Source organism: Pan paniscus, chromosome 16, assembly GCF_029289425.2.
Source record: "Pan paniscus chromosome 16, NHGRI_mPanPan1-v2.0_pri, whole genome shotgun sequence".
NCBI classification, from domain to species: domain Eukaryota; kingdom Metazoa; phylum Chordata; class Mammalia; order Primates; family Hominidae; genus Pan; species Pan paniscus.
In genome coordinates this window covers 73,176,297-73,198,883 of record NC_073265.2, presented here as the reverse complement: position 1 = coordinate 73,198,883, position 22,587 = coordinate 73,176,297, and the positions used below count along the sequence as shown (strand labels likewise).

At 49.3% G+C, this 22,587-nt stretch overlaps 1 protein-coding gene and 1 pseudogene across 2 annotated transcripts in view; both read right to left on the bottom strand.

The window, feature by feature from the left end:
- AP3B2 (adaptor related protein complex 3 subunit beta 2) overlaps window positions 1-22,061 on the bottom strand; it is a 50,376-nt gene extending 28,315 nt beyond the window's left edge. The window contains exons 1-4 of one of the 2 annotated variants that reach the window (XM_034939315.3): window positions 21,776-22,061; window positions 1,571-1,646; window positions 1,351-1,425; window positions 929-1,024 (exon numbers count right to left, since the gene is read on the bottom strand). In XM_034939315.3, the coding sequence (XP_034795206.1) occupies window positions 929-1,024; window positions 1,351-1,425; window positions 1,571-1,646; window positions 21,776-21,888 (360 nt within the window). In that variant the 5' untranslated portion in view covers window positions 21,889-22,061. The remainder of the gene's footprint in view (window positions 1-928; window positions 1,025-1,350; window positions 1,426-1,570; window positions 1,647-21,775) is intronic. The other variant, XM_034939314.4, reaches the window with a different exon arrangement.
- Window positions 2,115-10,528, bottom strand: LOC129394018 (serine/arginine-rich splicing factor 9-like; annotated as a pseudogene).
- Window positions 22,062-22,587: the final 526 nt, after the last annotated feature.

The window sequence follows — 22,587 nt, the reverse complement described above, 5'->3', positions numbered from 1 at the left end:
ATTTGAACTAAAAGTATCCAGGCTAGGAGTATTAGCTCATCCCTGTAATCCCAGCACTTTGGGAAGCTGAGGCCACTTGAGCCCAGGAGTCCAAGACCAGCACGGGCAACATGGTGAAACCCCATCTCTACAAAAACTACAAAAAAATTAGCCGAGCATGGTGATGCACGCTGAGTAGTCGCAGCTACTCAGGAGACAGAGGTGGGAGAATCACCTGAGCTCAGGGAAGTCGAGGCTCCAGTGAGCCATGATTGCACCACTGCACTCCAGCCTGGGCAACACAGTGAGAACCTGTCTCATAAATAAATAAATAAATAAAGGTATGCAAAAATAGGGGAGTTAATGGTTGTAATCAGAGCTGAAAAATCCAATATGGAGAGAATGGCCTTGAAATGGCTGTCTTTACCCTCAAGATGTCTTAGACTAACCAGAAAAGCCCTTAGGGGAGACTTATACATGCACCTAACATATGTAAATCCAACTAGAGGCCTTGGGCAAAATGAAACAAAAGGTGAGAATGGTGTGGGGGATTCAGGCCACTGCTAAAGGTTGAAATCTACCTGGCTGTGGACCACAATTCACACCTTTACACAAAGGGGGGTGAGGGTTGAGGGGTTCTCCATTGCTAGAGACTCTCCACTCTCCGGGGGCTCAAGTGGTTCATACTAGAAGCAGCCATTACCACAGGCTCCTGGGAAGAGAGACAGGGGCCCTGGGTACCCACTTCATCTCTTACGCCCCTTCTGAGCCCAGCTTCCACTCTCTGAGGGTCTGGCTGGCCTCTTCTGACTGTGACCCTCCCAACTTTAGGCAGGTAGGAAGGGGTCTGCAGAGCCCGCTCCCATGTTCATGGCCTCTCCCCAGGTCTACTCCTCCGATACAGCGCCAACGAGGCCCAGGCCCTGGGAGGCAAACTGAGACCCCTGACCTTTAGGCCACGTTGGAAGGTGGAGATGGACAGCAGGGCCAGGTCTTGCTGCTCCTCAGCGTAGCGTACCAGGTACACGTAGACAAGCTTCTTCACCTTGGGGAGAGCACATTTCTCAGCAGAACGCTTCTCAGCAGGCACCTGTGCCCCCCCCGCCACCCCTGGGATGTCATCTCCCCATCCAGCTGCGGTCCATGGGGACAAACTCTCCCAGTGGGGGAGAGCACCCCTGAGTGTATCCAGGTCCTTTACCTTGATCCACATCCAGTTCAGGGACATGGAGACAGTGTCTTCTCCTGGCTCAGAGACATTTCTCAGCAGGTCGGGCCCCCAGGGGCTAAATCATTTCCTTCCTCACCCCAAGCTTGAGTTTGGTCCTGGGGGAGGTGGGGACAAGCAATCCCTCACCAGGTAGTGCTCACCTCTATGTTCTTACAGGCCACGTTCTTCACCACCGCGGGAAACAGGTCTGAAGCATTCTTTCCTCGGGCAATCATCTGGGTGGTGGGGTCAAGGTAGGGGAAGAGGGACAAAGCGAGAGGCACAGCACTAACTAGAGGGAAGGTCTACAAGGAGCTAAGGAGAGCTGCTCTTGGCCACCCAGGCCCCGCCCGGAGGGAGGCCTCCTCCTTCCCCTCTTACCGCCACAATCCTCTTCATGGCCTCCAGCTTGAGAGAATCTTTGTTGGTGTCCAGCATCTCCTTCAGGTCATCATGCCTGGTGGGAGGTACAAGAGGTCAGCTGAGGGCACAAGGGTGGGGATGGGGTATTAATCAGGAGGGTCCAGGCACAAAGAAGGGACATGGCCAGGGGAGGCTCAGGCAGGACCTGACCCGAGGAGGGACCAGAGCCAGGGGGAGCAAGTAAAGTACAGATCAGGGGAAACATGTGGCCAGCTAATATTGTGGGTTGAACTGTGTCCTTCCTAAAAAGGATATATTTAAGTCTTAACCCCTAGTACCTCAGAATGTAACCTTATTTGGAAATAGAGTTGTTGCAGATGTAATTAGTTAAATGCAATCCTACTCTAATAGAGTGGGTCTCTAATCCCATGTCTGGTTTCCCATAAGAAGACAGCCATGTGGGCTGGGTGTGGCAGCTCCACACCTGTAATCCCAGCACTTTGGGAAGCTGAGACGGGAGGATCACTTGAGCCCTGGAGTTCGAGACCAGCCTGGCAACATGGTGAAACAATGTGTCTACAAAAAATAGATTAAATTGAAATTAAAAAAAAAAAAAAACAAAAGACAGCCACTTAAAGAGACAGACACAGGGAGACTACCATGTGAAGGCAGACGATTGGAAAGATGCGTCTACAAGCCAGGGAATGCCAGAGACTGCCAGCAAACAACCAGAAGCTAGAAGGGGCAAAGAAGGATTTCCCTATGGGTTTCAGAGGGAGCATGGTCCTGCCGACACCTTGAGTTCAGACTTTTGGCCTCCAGAGCTGTGAGACAATTCATTTCTGCTGTTCCAACCAACCCAATTGTTGTACTTTTTTTTTTTCAATTACTAAACTTTTTTTTTTTAATTATACTTTTAAGTTCTAGGGTACATGTGCACAACGTGCAGGTTTGTTACATATGTATACATGTGCCATGTTGGTGTGCTGCACCCATTAATTCGTCATTTACATTAGGTATTCCTCCTAATGCTATCCCTCCCTCCTCCCCCAACCCCACGACAGGCCCCAGTGTGTGATGTTCCCCACCCTGTGTTCAAGTGTTCTCATTGTTCAATTCCCACCTATGAGTGAGAAACTGCAGTGTTTGGTTTTCTGTCCTTGCAGTAGTTTGCTCAGAATGATGGTTTCCAGCTTCATCCATGTCCCTACAAAGGACACGAACTCATCCTTTTTTATGGCTGCATAGTATTCCATGGTGTATATGTGCCACATTTTCTTTTTTCTTTTTTGTGAGATGGAGTCTCGCTCTGTCGCCCAGGCTGGAGTGCAGTGGCGCAATCTCGGCTCACTGCAAGCTCCACCTCCTGGGTTCATGCCATTCTCCTGCCTCAGCCTACCGAGTAGCTGGGACTACAGGTACCCGCCACCACCACGCCCAGCTAATTGTTTGTATTTTTAGTAGAGACGGGGTTTCACCGTGTTAGCCAGGATGGTCTCGATCTCCTGACCTCGTGATCTACCCGTCTTGGCCTCCCAAAGTGCTGGGATTACAGGCATGAGCCACTGCACCCAGCCATGCCACATGTTCTTAATCCAGTCTATCACTGATGGACATTTGGGTTGGTTCCAAGTCTTTGCTATTGTGAACAGTGCCGCAATAAACGTACGTGTGCATGTGTCTTTATAGTAGAATGATTTACAATCCTTTGGGTATATACCCAATAATGGGATCACTGGGTCAAATGGTATTTCTAGTTCTAGATCCTTGAGGAATCGCCACACTGTCTTCCACAATGGGTGAACTAGTTTACACTCCCACCAACAGTGTAAAAGTGTTTCTATTTCTCCACATCCTCTCCAGCACCTGTTGTTTCCTGACTTTTAATGATTGCCATTCTAACTGGTGTGAGATGGTACCTCATTGTGGTTTTGATTTGCATTTCTCTGATGGCCAGTGATGATGAGCATTTTTCTTAAACGTTTAAAATATATTTCTGAGCAGAATGGGCCAACTCAGTCACAGTAACTGTTGATCTCCATAGCAGAGCAACCCACAAAGACGGAACTGATTTTTTACCCATAATCAGGAGTGAAAAATATACAACTTGTTTCTGAACCAAAACCACAATTTCTGCAGTTTAAAATGTTTCACTGCTAATATGGCCCTGGTAGAAAGTATGTAGTTTTTTTTTTCTTCTTTAAAAAAAAAAAATTAAAACAATTTCCTAAGACGCTAAATCCTCAATCTAGAATGCAGATTCTGAGCACAAAGCAGCTCAGTTAACCTAAAAAATAAAGAAAAAATTCCCATCACCTGTCTCAGTAGGGCCTGAAAGGAGAGAAGTGGTGTGGGGAACCCCGGCTTTAGTATGGAGAGTCACGGCCCCTTGACCCAAACCGAGACCGTGAGTAGCCATAGCTGGTGCTTCTCTCAGGATAAACTCAGATGTAGGAAGTTTCACTATCATGAGAGTGGAATTTAGTGTCATCCAATTTATGCAGGGCATATTCCATGTCTTATTTTCTGAGATACTCAACCATCCCCACACCGTCCTTCTGCACATCGGCATAACAGACATCCCCAACTTCTCGCATGTGATCCTTCAGGTCCTGCCAGCTGCCTGAGGAAGTCCTGAAACAAGAACTCGGAAATCAGATCTTCTTGCAGAAGGCCCATTCCTCCCACCACGGGGCCACCCACCCCGACTTCGTAAGTCCTGGAGAACTCCACACGAAGCCGACACTGGCCATAATCATAACTATTTCTTCCATAAACAGCATCCTCTGCATCTCGGGGGTCCTCAAAGCGCACCAAGGCGAAGGGCACAAGGCAGTGCCCATTCTTAAGCTCGATCTTGCGGATCCGGCCGTACTTGTAGAAAAGGTCTTCCACGTCCTTCTCGCGCACGTTGGTCGGAAGGTTCACCACGTAGATGCGCTCATCCGCCCAGCCCAACATCGGCACCTCCCAACGCCCCCTCCCCGCAATCCCCCCGCAGCGTCCCCGCGGGCTCTGAGGCGCTCAGCCGCACTGCACTGTGGGAACGAGGAGCAATTGTGGTACTTTTGATACAGGAGTGTAGGAAATGAATGTAGCCAGAAACAGAGAGCCAGGAAACAAGAGGAAGGGTTTGGGGTGGGAAAGTATGGACCTGGCTCAGGGAAAAGGACTAGTTGGATGGATGAGAAGGACCAGCGGAAAAGAGGTAGATGCCAAAACAAGAGCAGGGTGCCCTTGCCCTGCCTCCAGTATGTTTCCAAGTCCTGACCTCTCAGACCAAACTGATTCCAGGGACTGGAAGGGTCCCAGAGACTCCATAGATGGCCTCACAACAAAAGCCAGACCTGTCACTGAACATTGAACAGCCATTCAAGGAAGTCATTAAACTCTAGTGGGATGAATAAAGATTTGAGTAAGTGATCCCTTGCACTTGGCTGAGAGGAATAAGGGTAATGCTGAGCCAATACACAGGTTTCTTTCTTTTTTTAGATCTCATACTTCATTTCAAAAATTTGAAATTTCAAAGGGAACATTTTGTCAAACTTAAGTGACAGCAAAATTCATCTGGAAAAAAAAAATCAGTAGGTAAGAACTCCAAAGAATATTTTTGGGAAAAGAAGGAAACAATCATGGACAACTCACCCTATTGGACTTCAAAACATAAAACCACGAGACGATGATAAAAGCTGTTTGGTACCAGGTTAAAAACAGAAGGTCAAAGGTCATGGGGGGAATTTCATAAAAGGTCTAACTTGATAAATTACAAACCAATAAGAACCCCCCGCCCCCACCCCACTTAAATAAATGCTATTGGGACAACTGCTTTGCAGCACCTTTTTTTTTTTTTTTAGATGGAATTTTGCTCTCGTTGCCCAGGCTGGAGTGCAATGGCACGATCTCGGGTCACTGGAACCTCTGCCTCCTGGGTTCAAGTGATTCTCCTGCCTCAGCCTCCCAAGTAGCTGGGATTACAGGCATGCACCACCACGCTCGGGTAATTTTTGTATTTTTAGTAGAGACGGGGTTTCACCATGTTGGTCAGGCTGGTCTCAAACTCCTGACCTCAAGTGATCTTCCCGCCTCATCCTCCCAAAGCGCTGAGATTACAGGTGTGAGCCACCGCACCTGGCCAGCAGCAAATAATTTAACTTGTATACATATTTCACCCCAAAATAAATCCCACATTTGCTTAACAGTTAATTATTTTTAAATACAAAAGAAGGGAAGATTTTATTAAGGTCATAAAATTATTAGCAGCAACAATATGGCTAGGTTTAATTTGTATGTTTTTGTTTTTTTGAGACAGAGTTTCGTTCTTGTTGCCCAGGCTGGAGTGCAATGGCGCCATCTCAGCTCACCGCAACCTCCACCTCCTGGGTTCAAGCAATTCTCCTGCCTCAGCCTCCAGAATAGCTGGGATTACAGGCATGCGCCACCATGCCCAGCTAATTTTTGTATTTTTAGTAGAGACGAGGTTTCTCCATGTTGGTCAGGCTGGTCTCAAACTCCCGACCTCAGTTGATCCGCCCACCTCAGCCTCCCAAAGTGCTGGGATTACAGGTGTGAGCCACTGCGCCCAGGCCTTTTTTTCGTTTTTCTGTTTGAGACGAAGTCTCGCTCTGTTGCCCAGGCTGGAGTGCAGTGGCGCAATCTCAGCTCACTGCAGCCTCAACCTCCTGGGTTCAAGTGATTCTCATGCCTCAGCCTCCTAAATAGCTGAGATCACAGGTGTGCACCATCATGCCTGGCAAATTTTTTGTATTTTTAGTAGAGTTGGGGTTTCACCATGTTGACCAGGCTGGTCTCAAACTCCTGGACTCAAGTGATTTGCCTCCTTCGGCCTCCCAAAGTGCTGGGATTACAAGTGTGAGCCACTGTGCCAGGCCTAGGTTTAATTTTTAAACTTTGGTATCTAAAAACTAAATTTATGAGAAAAATAAGGCAACTATACTAGCTTCCTAGAACCACCATAACAAAGAACCACAGGCCAGGCATGGTGGCTCACACTTGTAATCCCAGCACTTTGGGAGACTGAGGCAGAAGGATTGCTTGAGCTCAGGAGTTGGGACTAGCCTGGACAACATAGTCAGATCCTGTTTCTACAAAAATAAAAAAAAATTAGCCAGGCATGGTGGCACATGCCTGTAGTCACAGCTACTCAGGAGGCTGAAGTGGGAGGATCGCTTGCACCAAGATGTTGGAGGCTGCAGTGAGCTATGATTGTGCTACTGCACTCCAGCCTAGGCAACAGAGCAAGAACCTGTCTCTAAAAAAAAAAAACCAAGAAGTACTAAAGATGATGGCTTAAACAACATAAATTTATTTGCTCACAGTTCTGGAGGCTGGAAGGCTGAGATTAAAGTGTCAGCAGGGTTGGTTTCTTCTATAGCCTCTTTCTTTGGCTTGTAGATGATTCTTGTGATATTGTAAAGAAACATATATTTGGTCTCTATACCCCATTTCTGAGACAGAGCTCCTAAAACTCTTGACGATAGGGATGCTAGGAGAACTTCTGTTCTAATATTTGGTCTTCCACCCAGTTCCTCACGCAGAGATCCTAAGACCTTTATAACTTCCTGAGTGAGAGGAACATCTGACATGGAAATCCCTTGGAATTTCCTGGGTGATAGAAGCATCTTTTGTTATCAGATGGTTGGAAATTTTTTTCTTTCTTTCTTTTTTCTTTTCTTTTCTTTTTTTTTTGACACTGAGTCTTGCTCTGTCGCCCAGGCTGGAGTGGTGCAGTGAGGCAATCTCGGCTCACTGCAGTCTCCGTCTTCTGGGTTGAAGCAATTCTCCTGCCTCAGCCTTCCAAATAGCTGGGACTACAGTTGCCCACCACCACACCTGGCAAATTTTTGTATTTTTAATAGAGATGGGTTTCATCATGTTGGTCAGGCTGGTCTCGAACTCCTGACCTCAAGTGATCCACCCGCCTTGGCCTCCAAAAGTTCTGGGATTATAGGCGTGAGCTGCTGTGCCCAGCTGAGGGTTGAAACTTTCAATCCCACTATTTGACCTCTGGGGAATGGGGAGTGGGGCTGATGGTTGAGTTGATCACATGGCCAAAGATGTGATCAATCATGAAGCCTTCATAAAAACCCAAGAGGATAGGGTTTGGAGAGCTTCCAGACTGTGGAACATGTGAAGGTGCCTGGAGGGTGCGGTGCCTGGAGAGGGCATGGGAGCTCTGCACCCCTCCTTCCATACCTCTCCCTATGCATCTCTTCATCTGGTGTTTGTCTCTATCCTTTATAATAAATGGGTAAATATAACTAAAGTTTCCCTGAGTTCTGTGAGCCACTCACAGAGTTGAACCCAAGGAGGGTGGCATGGGAACCCCTGATTTATAGCCAGTTGGTCAGAAGTATAGCTGACAACTTACCACTTGGAATTGGCATCTGAAGCAGAGAGCAGTCTTGTGGCACTGAGCCCTTAACCTAAAAAATCTAACACTAGATTGACTTGAATTAGAGAACACCCAGTTAGTGTCTGCTGGAGAACAGGTTGTTGGTGGGGAGAAATCTCCACCCATTTTTGTGGCCAGAGGTGAAGCACTCTCCGGTGAGCGGTGTGTATGAGAGTAGGAGAAACACACTTTGGGTTTTTCTGTCTCTTACAACCATCTTCTCTGTCTTCACATGGTCTTCCTTCTGCGTGCCTATATCCAAATTTCCTCTTCTTATAAAGAAATCAGTCATATTGGATTAGGGCCCCCCTTAATAACCTCATTTTAACTTAATCACCTCAAAGGTAACATTCTGAGGTACTGGGGGCTAGAACTTCAACATATGCATTTTGGAGGGACACAATTCAGCCCATAATAGCAACAAAAGGAAAAATATTTGGGATATGGTAAATTAAAGTTTAATATTCAAAATAGAGGCCAGGTGTGGTGGCTCACGCTTGTAATTCCAGCACTTTTGGAGGCCAAGGTGGGCAGATCACTTAAGGTCAGGAGTTCGAGATTAGCCTGGCCAACATGGTGAAACCCCATCTCTACTAAAATTACAAAAATTAGCCGGGCATGGTGGCACACACCTGTAATCCCAGCTACTCAGGAGGCTGAGGAACGAGAATCGCTTGAACCCAGGAGGCGGAGATTGCAGTGAGCCGAGGTCGCGCCACTGCACTCCAGCCTGGGTGACAGAGTGAGACTCCATCTCAAAAAAATTTAAAAAAGGAACTGATATACATGTATAAGGTCTCTTTCCAGCATTCACTGTCAGGGCTGCTACAAGCCCATTTTCAATCTGCATGCCCCTACAGATAGACACAGCCCTGAGCTGTTGCTCCCCATTCTGTGTGTGGAGCATGGGCTGGTATTCCTTGGCCAGATGCCCTTGTGCAGTGAACAATGTGGCTAACCATACTCAGAGGATGCAGAACTGGTGATCACGAAGTGATCAGAGAATTGTTAATAAACCCATGACAAAAATGTGTCTATATATAGCTGATAGAATTGTGTGAAACTGATGCACTCATATGTTGCCAAGACAATTCCAAAATGTGGTGAGCAGCTGTGTGTGGGGACTCACACACACTAATTTCCCAGATGACACTCTGATAACCCACAGCTTTGACCCAGGCACAAGAACCCAGCTTGAGAAATATCACAGTGATAAAAATTAAAAATCAGGCCGGGCACGGTGGCTCACGCCTGTAATCCCAGCACTTTGGGAGGCCAAGGCAGGCAGATCACAAGGCCAGGAGATCGAGACCATCCTGGCTAACATGGTGAAACCCCGTCTCTACTAAAAAATTTTTAAAAAATTAGCCGGGTGTGGTGGCGGGCGTCTGTAGTTCTAGCTACTCAGTAGGCTGAGGCAGGAGAATGGCGTGAACCCAGGAGGCGGAGCTTGCAGTGAGCCAAGATCGCGCCACTGCACTCCAGCCTGGGCAACAGAACGAGACTCCATCTCAAAAATAAAAAAATTAAAAAAAAATCAATGTGTGCAAAGTTAGTCACAGACATGCAACATTTAGAAATGACAGAAAATCAGAAATTGGGGATAGCACTGTTAGGAGAGGAAAGAGCATGATAACAGTCATAAAGTGGCAAATGACTGCTGCTAATGCTGAGAAACAAGTGATGAATGCTGAGAGGAAGAGAAGAACCAGACAGAACACGCACCTTAGTCACAGGGCTGCAGAAATGCGTGAGTATCCGACGTCAAACAAGAGGGGCACTAAGAAGTCACTATCCCAAGAATGTTAGAAACTGTCTTTCCCAAAGAGATTTTTGATGGAAAGCAAAATAGAAAGATGATGCCTTCCAGCATTATCTAAGGCCCTCGCTATCTGTCATGTGAGGACAGAAGAAAATATCCAGCCCCATCATGTTATCTGAAACTCCCCCAACTGGGGGGATGCCCCCCAAATCAGAGGACACCTTCTACTCTTCCAGGGTCAGGCCAGGGCCAGAAGACAATCACCCTCTTACCCTGCCAAACACAGACCAGACTGTGAGTTTCTTAGTGGGTAGGAGGCTGAGCTCAGGACACCTGGGGCATGGGCATAGGTACAGACCATTAAGCTGGGTAGGCCTGGGCAGCACCGAGGGCCTAGGAAAAAACACAGAGCTGGGCACCAGCTTCCCTGAGATATGAATGCACAACACTCCACGTCAGGATCCTCCATACGCACACCCCACAGACAACTACACATTGATACCACCCACATATACCTCAGACACTCCCATGTCCCCCGACATACCTACACCTCACGGACAGCTCATACAAACATAGCTACAGGTCCCGCAGACACTAGTAGAATCCATACATAAACCCACGCACACCCACAAATCCTGCCCACACAACGCCCAGAGAAACACACTCCCCCACATACAGACACCTCCCACAGAAAAACTCTACACACATAAACCACCCACACAACTCACCTACACACCTACAAACCCCCCAGACATATACCACCAGGAGACCTCTCCCCACTCTCCCACACCCTCTTATAGACACACATATCCCATACATGTCCCCTACAGACATATATCACAAGACCTCTCCCCGCTCCCCCACACCCTCATAGAGACACACACACCCCACACATGTCCCCCTACACACACACACACACACGCCGCATCACATCTAATACACAGATAACTTGGACCAAACTTGGCCTCTCCAGTCTCATTCACCAAAATGGTCAGTGGACTCCTAGTTGAGATTTTTGATGATAAATGTAGGCTTCTAAGATCAAATATATCCAGCCCCAAGGGTCCTCTGATCTTCTGAGGAGTCACCCTGGGATGGCTTTTCCCTGGGCTTCCGTGGAAGGAGGGCCAAGTTTGCCCAATCTCCTTTAACTCTGGGTATTCCCTTCCTCACCACACCCACAAATGCCACATGCGCCTGTCAAATGCACACACCCCAGGGCATCCTCCCCACCCAGCCTAGTGAGTACATTCCAGGCCCCTGAAGGAGAAGGGGAATGAAAGGGGGCAGGACCACTGGGCCTAAAGCAGCCAGCACAGGCAAGATTGACTGTCGAATATGCACTGACACAGACCGCAGCCACCACCTGAGGTGAGACCGCCCTGGGCCTCTCGTCCTCACTCCCACCAACTTCTGTTTCCAAGAGGCAGAGGCAGGGACTAAGGCACAACACCCTAAGGCCATGAAACATTATCTCCCATAGTCAGATCCCCTTACGCTGCTGCGCTCACTCTGACCTGACCCCTAGTCTGACCTAGCCTGAGGGACTCTTCTGGGGGTGGCTGGAGCCAGCCAGGGGGTCTGGCATGGCACTGGGGGTCAGTCATGCTCACCTCCCTTGATATACACCTCGCTGTCACCTCTTACCACCTAAGTTCCAGTCCACTGGCAGGCAGTGGCTGGCCAAACTCTGTCTGTGCTGTATCCTGTCCCCAAACCTCGTCCAGAGCCCACTCCAGTGGGGGCCTGTGGGGAGAAAGAGGTCAAGGTGGGACCTCAACCCTCAAATATTTTACTATCCTCCTCCCCTCAGAGCCTCCAGGGAGTTAAGCCCCTCATCTCTCCTCACTCATACCCTCAGCCCCCATACTGTGCCCCTGACCACCTTCTCCGCCCAGCCTGGACCCTAAATGCCAGCCTAAGCCTCCATCAGAGGAGGTGGGACCTGAAGAGGTCTGGGCTGAGAGTGTAACTGCCCATCCCTGGCCTTCCTGGCTGTGTGGGTAGGGGGTTCCTGTGGGTTCCTCTATACCGTAGTGGCTGGCTCTGGCTCTGGCTGGCCTCTGGGCAAGGTCCTTCCAGAGATGCTTCTGGGGTCGTGTCTTCCTCCTGGGCCTGCAGCCACCGAAGCTCCTCAGGCTCCAAGGCCTGGTACCGGGCGGGGGGCCCACCTTCGGGAGCCAGCACAGGGCTAGCAGCCTCTTGATCAGCTCCGCAGGCCCCTCTGACCCCGGGCCTCACCACGGCCGCCGGGAGCTGCAGGAATCGCTGCATCAGGTTCTTCTCCAGGAATGGACTGAGCTGGCCAGGGCGCTGGGGCTCCTGTCACAGTCACCAGATGGCCCGCCCCCAAAACTTGGTAACCGCACACTGGCAGGGAGGGAGGCTCCGGTTTCCTCTTCACTGCTCAGAGACAAGGCCTCCACAGGGAAAGAAGGGCAGGGACAGGAGACCAAGCCTACCCCTAGTCTCTGGGCAAGGGACTAGATGGTCAGTGGAGTTGATAGAGAGGTGAGAGATGCCCTCTTCAGCTCCAATCCCACTGCCACAATTAGACTGCAGCCTCCTGAGAAATCTCATATATCCTCTTCTCACTGACCCTAGGCATCTTAATCCTCACCTGCCTTTCCAGAGCCAATACTTGATTTATTCCTTCCCATCAACCTTCTCTTATCTCTACTTCCTCCTAGCACCCTCCCCCGCAACCCCTGTGTCTATCCCTCCAACTGCTCTCACATCCTTGGCCCTCTTGTCCCACTGGTCTCCAATGCCACTGGCCTGCCAGTGGTGGGTGGCTTTTTTTTTTTTTTTTTCAGATGGAGTTTCACTCTTATTGCCCAGGCTGGAGTGTAATGGCGTGATCTCGGCTCACTGCAACCTCCGTCTCCTGGGTTCAAGCAATTCTCCTGCCTCAGCCTCCCAAGTAGCTGAGATTACAGGCATACACCACCACACCCGGCTAATTTTTGTATTTTTAGTAGAGACGGGGTTTCTCCATGTTGGTCAGGCTGGTCTCAAACTCCCAACCTTAGGTGATATGCCTGCCTCAGCCTCCCAAAGTGCTAGGATTACAGGCGTGAGCCACCGCGCCCGGCCTGGTTGGCTTTCTTCATTGTTTTTGAAACCCCTTTGACCCTCAAGTCCCCATTCCCAGCCTTGCCCTTATGGCTTCACCACCTGGTTCCCGGAAAAGGGAAAGTCTTTAGATGAAATCCCCTGCAGCCCCCTGCCCCAGACTCCCATCCATCTGCATTTATTTACTTATTTATTTATTTAGAGATGGAGTCTCACTCCGTTGCCCAGGCTGGAGTGCAGTGTTGCCATCTCGGCTCACTGTAATCTCCACCTCCCGGGTTCAAGTGGTTCTCCTGCCTCAGCCTCCTGAGTAGCTGGGATTATAGACATGCGTTACCACAACTGGCTAATTTTTGTATTTTTATAGAGACGGGGTTTTGACATGTTGGCCAGGTTAGTCTTGAACTCTTGATTTCAAGTGACCTGCCCGCCTCAGCCTCCCAAAGTGCTGGGATTACAGGCATGAGCCACTGTACCCAGTCTCCATGTGCATTTATACTCTCCTCTCCTCCTGCCCTCTTCCCTCTGGGCAGAGTTGGTCCTCCCTGCTCCCAGGCTAGTCCTCCCACCCAGCTCAGTAAGCCTCCCCTCCCATCACTCAGTGTTCTGTACTTCCTTTCTTCCCTTCAGCCTCTCTCCCACCAATCGCTCCTTCCCATCAGCAGTTAAACTTGCTCTAGGCTCTCCCGCCTAATATTAATAATAAACAAAAATATGGAGTCATACATTTTAGGAAACAACAAAAAAACCCCAAAATAACAAAATAGACAAACTTCCTTGAACTGAGTGAGGTTCTCCTCCAGCAACTTTCTCTTTTACAGTCAAATTTCTTGAAAGCAAAATTCCCATTCACTGTTTTATCTACTTACCACCTGTGTGCTCCTTTATTCATTTTAATCTGACTTTAGGTGCCGATTTAGAATGTGGGGTTGAAGGGTCATGATCTCTGCAACTTAACATGGTTCAACCAAAAAAAGTATACGAATAGATGGTTAGATAAAGCAAATAAGGTACGATGTCAATGACAGTTGAATCTAGATGGATGATATACATGTGTTCATTGTATTATTCATTTCATTTTTCTGTGTTTTAAATCATCCACAACAGAATGCTGGGAAAGAAATAATCTAGCTCCTGTTCTCCTTACTTTGCCAGAATTTGTCTCCCACGGCAGGAGGTGGGGAATAGAGTAGAAAGGAATTGAGCTCTTCTTTGTCAACCAATGGTCATGATTTTTTTCCTTGTTTGATTTGACCTTAATGGGCATTGAAACTACTGACCACTCCCTCCTTCTTGAAATTACATTGTTTTCCTTCAGCCTTTAGTTCACCTCTTGGGTACCTTGAAACACTTTCCACTGTTCTCTGGTCACCTCTAATGTTGGTGTCTTCAGGGTTCAGAGTTGTGCAGTGTCTGAACTCATTTTATACCTCCTCCCCGAGTTATCTTCACTTCTGTGGCTTTAATTAACATACATATGTTAATAATTCCCTAATCTCTCTCCTGGAACCCAAATCGTAATATCCAGCTACCTAATAGGGTAATATGTCCCTCAGAGTTTACAATCTCAATATGTCCAAAGCTGGGCTCAACATTAATTTTCCACAAATTTGCTTGTAACATCTTTATTTCCAATTACACTGAATAACACCATCATCCATCCAGTTGCAGGAACTAGTAACCTGAGTAACATCCTTGTCAGGCCTCTGAGCCCAAGCTAAACCATCATATCCCCTGTGACCTGCCCGTATATATCCAGATGGCCTGAAGTAATTGAAGAATCACAAAAGAAGTGAAAATGGCCTGTTCCTGCCTTAACTGATGACATTACCTTGTGAAATTCCTTCTCCTGGCTCATCCTGGCTCAAAAGCTCCCCCACTGAGCACCTTGTGTCCCCCGCCCCTGCCCACCAAGGAACACCCCCCTTTGACTGTAATTGTCCACTACCTACCCAAATCCTATAAAATGGCCCCACCCCTATCTCCTTTCGTTGACTCTTTTTTCAGACTCAGCCGGCCTGCAACCAGGTGATTAAAAAGCTTTATTGCTCACACAAAGCCTGTTGGGTGGTCTCTTCACATGGACGTGCGTGAAATTTGGTGCCATGACTCGGATCGGGGGACCACCCTTGGGAGATCAATCCCCTGTCCTCCTGCTCTTTGCTCCCTGATAAAGATCCACCTAATGACCTCGGGTCCTCAGACCAACCAGCCTGAGGAACATCTCACCAATTTTAAATCAGGTAAGCGGCCTCTTTTTACTCTCTTCTCCAACCTCTCTCACTATCCCTCAACCTCTTTCTCCTTTCAATCTTGGTGCCATCTTTCAATCTCTCCCTTCTCTTAATTTCGGTTCCTTTCCTTTTCTGGTAGAGACAGGAAACGCGTTTTATCTGTGAACCCAAAACTCCGGCGCCGATCACGGACTCAGGAAGACAGTCTTCCCTTGGTGTTTAATCACTGCGGGGACGCCTGCTTGATTATTCACCCACGTTTCAGAGTTGTCTGATCACCGCGAGGATACCTGCTTTGATCTTTCACCCTTAGTGGCAAACACCACTTTTTGGGGGGCAAGTACCCCCCACCCCTTCTCTCCATGTTTCTACCCTCTCTTTTCTCTCCACTTTCCTGGGGGGCAAGCACCCCCCACTCCTCTCTGTGTCTCTACCTTCTCTTTTCTCTCCACTTTCCTGGGGGGCAAAGCACCCCCCACCCCTTCTCTCCGTGTCCCTACCCTCTCTTTTCACTTTCCTGGGAGGCAAGCACCCCCCACCCCTTCTCTCTGTGTCTCTACCCTCTCTTTTCTCTGGGCTTGCCTCCTTCACTGTGGGCAACATTCCACCCTCCATTCCTCCTTCTTCTCTCTTAGCCTGTGTTCTCAAGAACTTAAAACCTCTTCAACTCACACCTGACCTAAAACCTAAATGCCTTATTTTCTTTGCAATGCCGCTTAACCCCAATACAAACTCAACAATGGTTCCAAATAGCCAGAAAATGGCACTTTTGATTTTTCCATCCTACAAGATCTAGATAATTCTTGTCGTAAAATGGGCAAACAGTCTGAGGTGCCTGATGTCCAGGCATTCTTTTACACATCGGTCCCTCCCTAGTCTCTGTTCCCAATGCGACTCATCCCAAATCCTCCTTCTTTCCCTCCCGCCTGTCCCCTCAGTCCCAACCCCAAGTGTCGCTGAGTCTTTTCAATCTTCCAATCTTCCTTTTCTACCGACCCATCTGACCTCTCACCTAATCCCCAGAATGCTCCTCAGGTCGCTCCCCACCAGGCTGAATCAGACTCCAATTCTTCCTCAGCTTCTGCTCCTCCACACTATAATCCTTCTATCACCTCCTCTCCCCACACCCAGTCTGGCTTACAGTTTTGTTTTGCGACTAGCCCTCCCCAACCTGCCCAACAATTTCCTCTTAAAGAGGTGGCTGGAGCTAAAGGCATAGTGAAGGTTAACGCTCCTTTTCCTTTATCCGACCTCTGCCAAATCAGTTAGCATTTAGGCTCTTTTTCATCAAATATAAAAACCCAGCCCAGTTCATGGCTCGTTTGGCAGCAACCCTGAGACGCTTTACAGCCCTAGACCCTAAAAGGTCAAAAGGCAGTCTTATTCTCAATATACATTTTATTACCCAATCCACTCCCAACATTAAATAAAACTCCAAAAATTAAATTCCAGCCCTCAAACCCCATAACAGGACTTAATTAACCTCGCCTTCAAGGTGTACAATAATAGAGTAAAGGCAGCCAAGTAGCAATGTATTTCTGAATTGTAGTTCCTTGCCTCCACTGTGAGAGAAACCCCAGCCACATCTCCAGTACACAAGAACTTCAAAATGCCTAAGCTGCAGCAGTCAAGCATTCCTACAAGACCTTCTCCATCAGGATCTTGCTTCAAGTGCCAGAAATCTGGCCACTGGGCCAAGGAATGCCCACAGCCCAGGATTCCTCCTAAGCCTTGTCCCATCTGTGTGGAACCCCACTGGAAATCGGACTGTCCAACTCACCTGGCAGCCACTCCCAGAGCCCCTGGAACTCTGGCCCAAGGCTGCCTGACTGACTCCTTCCCAAATCTTCTCGGCTTAGCAGCTGAAGACTGACACTGCCCAATCGCCTTGGAAGCTTCCTGGACCATCACAGATGCTTTGGGTAACTCTTACAGTGGAGGGTAAGTCCGTCCCCTTCTTAATCAATACGGAGGCTACCAACTCCACATTACCTTCTTTTCAAAGGCCTGTTTCCTTTGCCTCCATAACTGTTGTGGGTATTGATGGCCAGGCTTCTAAACCTCTCAAAACTCCCCAACTCTGGGGCCAACTTGGACAATACTCTTTTATGCACTCCTTTTCAGTTATCCCCACCTGCGCAGTTCCCTTATTAGGCCGAGACACTTTAACTAAATTATCTGCTTCCCTGACTATTCCTAGGCTACAGCCACACCTCATTGCCACCTTTTCCCCCAGTTCAAAGCCTCCTTCACATCCTCCCCTTGTATCTCCCCACCTTAATCCTCAAGTATAGGACACCTCTATTCCCTCCTTGGCGACTGATCATGCACCCCTTACCATCCCATTAAAACCTAATCACCCTTACCGTGCTCAATGTCAATATCCCATCCCACAGCAGGCTTTAAAAGGATTAAAGCCTGTTATCACTCGCCTGTTACAGCATGGCCTTTTAAAGCCTATAAACTCTCCTTACAATTCCCCCATTTTACCTGTTCAAAAACCAGACAAGTCTTACAATTAGTTCAGGATCTGTGCCTTGTCAGCCAAATTGTTTTGCCTATCCACCCCGTGGTGCCAAACTCATATACTCTCCTCCTCAATACCTCCCTCCACAACCCATTATTCTCTTCTGGATTTCAAACATGCTTTCTTTACTATTCATTTGCACCCTTCATCTCAGCCTCTCTTCGCTTTCACTTGGACTGACCCTGACACCCATCAGGCTCAGCAAACTACCTAGGCTGTACTGCCGCAAGGCTTCACGGACAGCCCCCATTACTTCAGTCAAGCCCAAATTTCTTCCTCATCCATTACCTATCTTGGCATAGTTCTCATGAAAACACACGTGCTCTCCCTGCTGATCATGTCCGGCTAATCTCCCGAACCCCAATCCCTTCTACAAAGCAACAACTCCTTTCCTTCCTAGGCATGGTTAGGTACTTCCACCTTTGGATACCTAGTTTTACCATCCTGACTAAACCATTATATAAACTCACAAAAGCAAACCTAGCTGACCCCACAGATCCTAAATCCTTTTGCCACTCCTTTCCATTCCTTAAAAACAGCCGTAGAAGCTGCTCTCACACTAGGTCTCCCTAACTCATCCCAACCCTTTTTCATCACACACAGCCAAAGTGCAGGGCTGTGCAGTTGGAATTCTTACACAAGAGCTGGGACCACGCCCTGTAGCCTTTCTGTCCGAACAACTTGACCTTACTGTTTTGGCCTAGCCCTCATGTCTGCGTGCGGCAGCTGCCGCTGCTTTAATACTTTCAGAGGCCCTCAAAATCACAAACTATGCTCAACTCACTCTCTACAGTTCTCATAACTTCCAAAATCTATTTTCTTCCTCACACCTGACACATATACTTTCTGCCCCCCTCCACTACCTCTCAGAAAGCCAAACTCATTGCCTTAACTCGAGCCCTCAGTCTTGCAAAAGGACTATGTGTCAATATTTATACTGACTCTAAATATGCCTTCCATATCCTGTACCACCATGCTGTTATATGGGCAAAAAGGTTTCCTCATTACACAAGGGTCCTCCATCATTAATTCCTCTTTAATAAAAACTCTTCTCAAGGCCGCTTTACTTCCAAAGGAAGCTGGAGTCATTCACTGCAAGGGCCATCAAAAGGCGTCAGATCCCATCGCTCAGGGCAACACTTATGCTGATAAAGTAGCTAAAAAAGCAGCTAGCATTCCAACTTCTGTCCCTCATGGCCAGTTTTTCTCCTTCTCATCAGTCACTCCCACCTACTCCCCCAATGAAACTTACACCTATGAATCTCTTCCCACACAAGGCAAATGGTTCTCAGACCAAGGAAAATATCTCCTTCTAGCCTCACAGGCCCGTTCTATTCTTTCGTCATTTCATAACCTCTTCCATGTAGGTTACAAGCCGCTAGCCTGCCTCTTAGAACCTCTCATTTCCTTTCCACTGTGGAAATCTATCCTCAAGGAAATCACTTCTCAGTGTTCCATCTGCTATTCTACTACTCCTCAGGGATTGTTCAGGCCCCCTCCCTTCTGTACACATCAAGCCTGGGGATTTGCCTCTGCCCAGGACTGGCAAATTGACTTTACTCACATGCCCCGAGTCAGGAAACTAAAATACCTCTTGGTCTGGGTAGATACTTTCACTGGATGGGTAGAGGCCTTTCCCACAGGGTCTGAGAAGACCACTGTGGTCATTTCTTCCCTTCTGTCAGACATAATTCCTCAGTTTGGCCTTCCCGCCTCTATATAGTCCAATAACAGACCAGCCTTTACTGGTCAAATCACCCAAGCAGTTTCTCAGGCTCTTGGTATTCAGTGAAACCTTCATACCCCTTACCATCCTCAATCTTCAGAAAAGGTAGAACGGACTAATGGTCTTTTAAAAACACACCTCACCAAGCTCAGCCTCCAACTTAAAAAGGACTGGACAATACTTTTACCACTTGCCCTTCTCAGAATTTGGGCCTGTCCTCGGAATGCTGCAGGGTACAGCCCATTCAAGCTCCTGTATAGATGCTCCTTTTTATTAGGCCCCAGTCTCATTCCAGACACCAGACCAACTTGGACTGTGCCCCAAAAAACTTGTCATCCCTACTATCTTCTGACTAGTCATACTCCTATTCACCATACTCAACTACTCATACATGCCCTGCTCTTGTTTACACTGCCGGTTTACACTGTTTCTCCAAACCATTACAGCTGATATCTCCTGGTGCTATCCCCAAACTGCCACTCTTAACTCCCTCTTAAAGTAAATAAATAATGTTTGCTGGCAGGGCTATGCTGAACCTCCTTGGGCACTCTCCAATTGGATGTCCTGGGTCCTCCCAATTCTTAGTCCTTTAATACCTATTTTTCTCCTTCTCTTATTCCATTTAGTTTTTCAATTCATACAAAACCGTATCCAGGCCATCACCAATAATCCTATACAACAAATGTTTCTTCTAACAACCCCACAATATCACCCCTTACCACAGAATCTTCCTTCAGCTTAATCTCTCCCACTCTAGGTTCCCACGCCACCCCAATCCTGCTCGAAGCAGCCCTTCAAGGCTATGGAGAAGCAGTATCTCTCCATACCACCCCCCCGCCAAAATGTTTGCTGCCCCAACACTTCAACACTATTTTATGTTATTTTTCTTATTAATAAAAGAAGACAGGAATGTCAGGCCTCTGAGCCCAAGCTAAGTCATGATATCCCCTGTGACCTGCACGTATACATCCAGATGGCCTGAAGTAACTGAAGAGTGAAAATGGCCTGTGCCTGCCTTAACTGATGACATTATCTTGTGAAATTCCTTCTCCTGGCTCATCCTGGCTCAAAAGCTCCCCCACTGAGCACCCTGTGTCCCCCGCCCGCCAGAGAACGACCCCCTTTGACTGTAATTTTCCACTACTTACCCAAATCCTATAAAACGGCCCCACCCCATCTCCCTTCGCTGACTCTTTTTTCGGACTCAGCCGGCCTGCACCCAAGTGATTAAAAAGCTTTATTGTTCAAAGCCTGTTTGGTGGTCTCTTCACATGGACGTGCATGAAAATCCTCATCTTCTCCCCCTGTCCCTCTAAACCCCCACCCAATATCCAATTAATCATCAGGTCTGAGGCTTCCACCTCTTCCATAGCCTCAAATCTTCTGCCTCTCCCCTGGTCTAGGCCACCATCATGCCAGGCCTGTGAACTTCAAGACCCACCTCGCTTGTCTCTTGCTCAATCTGGCCCACCTCCATTCTCTTCTCCACAATGCAGCAGCCTGATGTCCTTCTAAAATATAAATCTGATTATGTCGCCTGCTTAGAATCCTTCAGGAGTCCTCCCCACCCTCTTTTCTGGTCAGTCCAGTGGCTCACACAGATTGTGGCCTGGCTCTCAACCTTCCTGAAAGCCCTTTCCTCTGCCTGGAACATACCTCACGCTCCTGTCTTCCTTCTCTCCGGCGCCAGAGACTAGGTCCTCTCCCTGCTCCCACTGCCCCCATTACACTTGACTGTCCCTGACTGCTTCTTCATCTGTGCTCCCCTCTAGAGCAACCTGAGGACAAGAAGGGTCTCATGTTCACAGTTGTATTCCGTGACTGGTTCAGGACTCGACACAGTTGGCTTTTCATAAATGCTTGTTGCAGAATTTACGAATAAACAAATGAAGAAACAAACGAACGAATCAAAGGTGGGGGAGGGTGTGAAGGTGGAGCTGAACTACAGGGGCAATGCCAGGAGCAGGGATGTGAGGGTCAGATGGAGATGGGGACCAGAGGGAGGGGAAATGAATTTGCAGCAGGGCCAAGCTGGGAGGCTGTGCAAGTACATCCAGGGCCCGCCTTCCTGAAGAGGCCCCAGGCTCAAGCTCAAGTTCGCTGACTCAGACCCCTCCCCCACATTTTTGGGAAGCCAACCCGCCTAGCACGAAAAAGGAGGGGAACCCCTAACGCAACGCCGCAAACCGGAGAAACACCTGGAACCGGAGTGTTTCTCCTCTCGAAACTGAGCTGGCCCATCCCCCGCCAGCCCCTATCTGCCCCCCTCCGCGTCCTAGGCCGGCCCCTGGGGCCGGGGTGCCAGCGCTGCCCGCGCTGCCTGCGCTGGGCCGGGGCTCCAGGCCGCAGGAGGGGGCTGGGCGGGCTTCCGGTCGGCGCGGCCGGGGCGGGGCCGGCGCTGGGGCCGGGCGCTGTCCATGGTGCCCGCGCGCCTCGCCCCGTCCCCGGCCCCAGCCCTCCCGCGAGCTTCCTGGCGGGCTCCCTCACCGCTTGTAGTCGGAGGAGAAGATGCCGCCGCTCGCGGGGTCGTGGCCGTACTCGGGCTCCCCGGGGCCAGCGGAGCCGCCTTTGTCTTCGCTGTAGGCGGGGGCGGCCGACATGGGGCGGCCAGGGAGACTTCGCCGAGGAAGAGGTTGCGGGGCCGGAGGCCGGCTGGAGCGGAGGAAGGGAACGCGGGCCGGTCCGGTCCGGACTGGCGAAGGCGGCGGCGCGGCAGGGGTTCAGCAGAGGCCGCAGTGTGCAGCGGCGGAGGCTGCGCGCGGATTTCTCAATCAGGGCCGGGCGCTGAGGTCTTAAAGGCACCGGCGCCAGCCGAGCGGAGGGCGTGTCCGCGAGGAGGCGACAGGGGCGGTGCGGCAGGGCCTGGCCCCGCCCATCCCTAGGAAATGCCCTCTTCAGGGCGTCTTCTGCCCTTTAAAGTGACTTGGCTCGTCTCCAGATCTAAAGGTGGGCGAGGCTGCTGGACGGACGCTGGGACCGTCTTGCAGGGGATGTGGAATACCTGCCCCCACCCCCGACCACCTGGCCTCGGCGGGACGGGCCTCTGGGGCTCCGCTCTCCCCAGACTCAGGCGCGGATGCTCACCCACGCCGTGGAGGGAAAGCGGGAACTGGAAAGAAGGCTGTGCCCGCAGGCTGGGGGTTCTAGAGCGGGAAGGGGTCACCGCACCCGAGGACCGGCCTCAGATACCTAAGGACGCTCCCTTTCCCGCCCCACCTTTCCTACAAAATCTGGCTTGGCAGCAGGAAGCCGAGGAGCTTCCTGGAGGTGGCGGAATTTAAGGAATTAAGGTCAGGGAG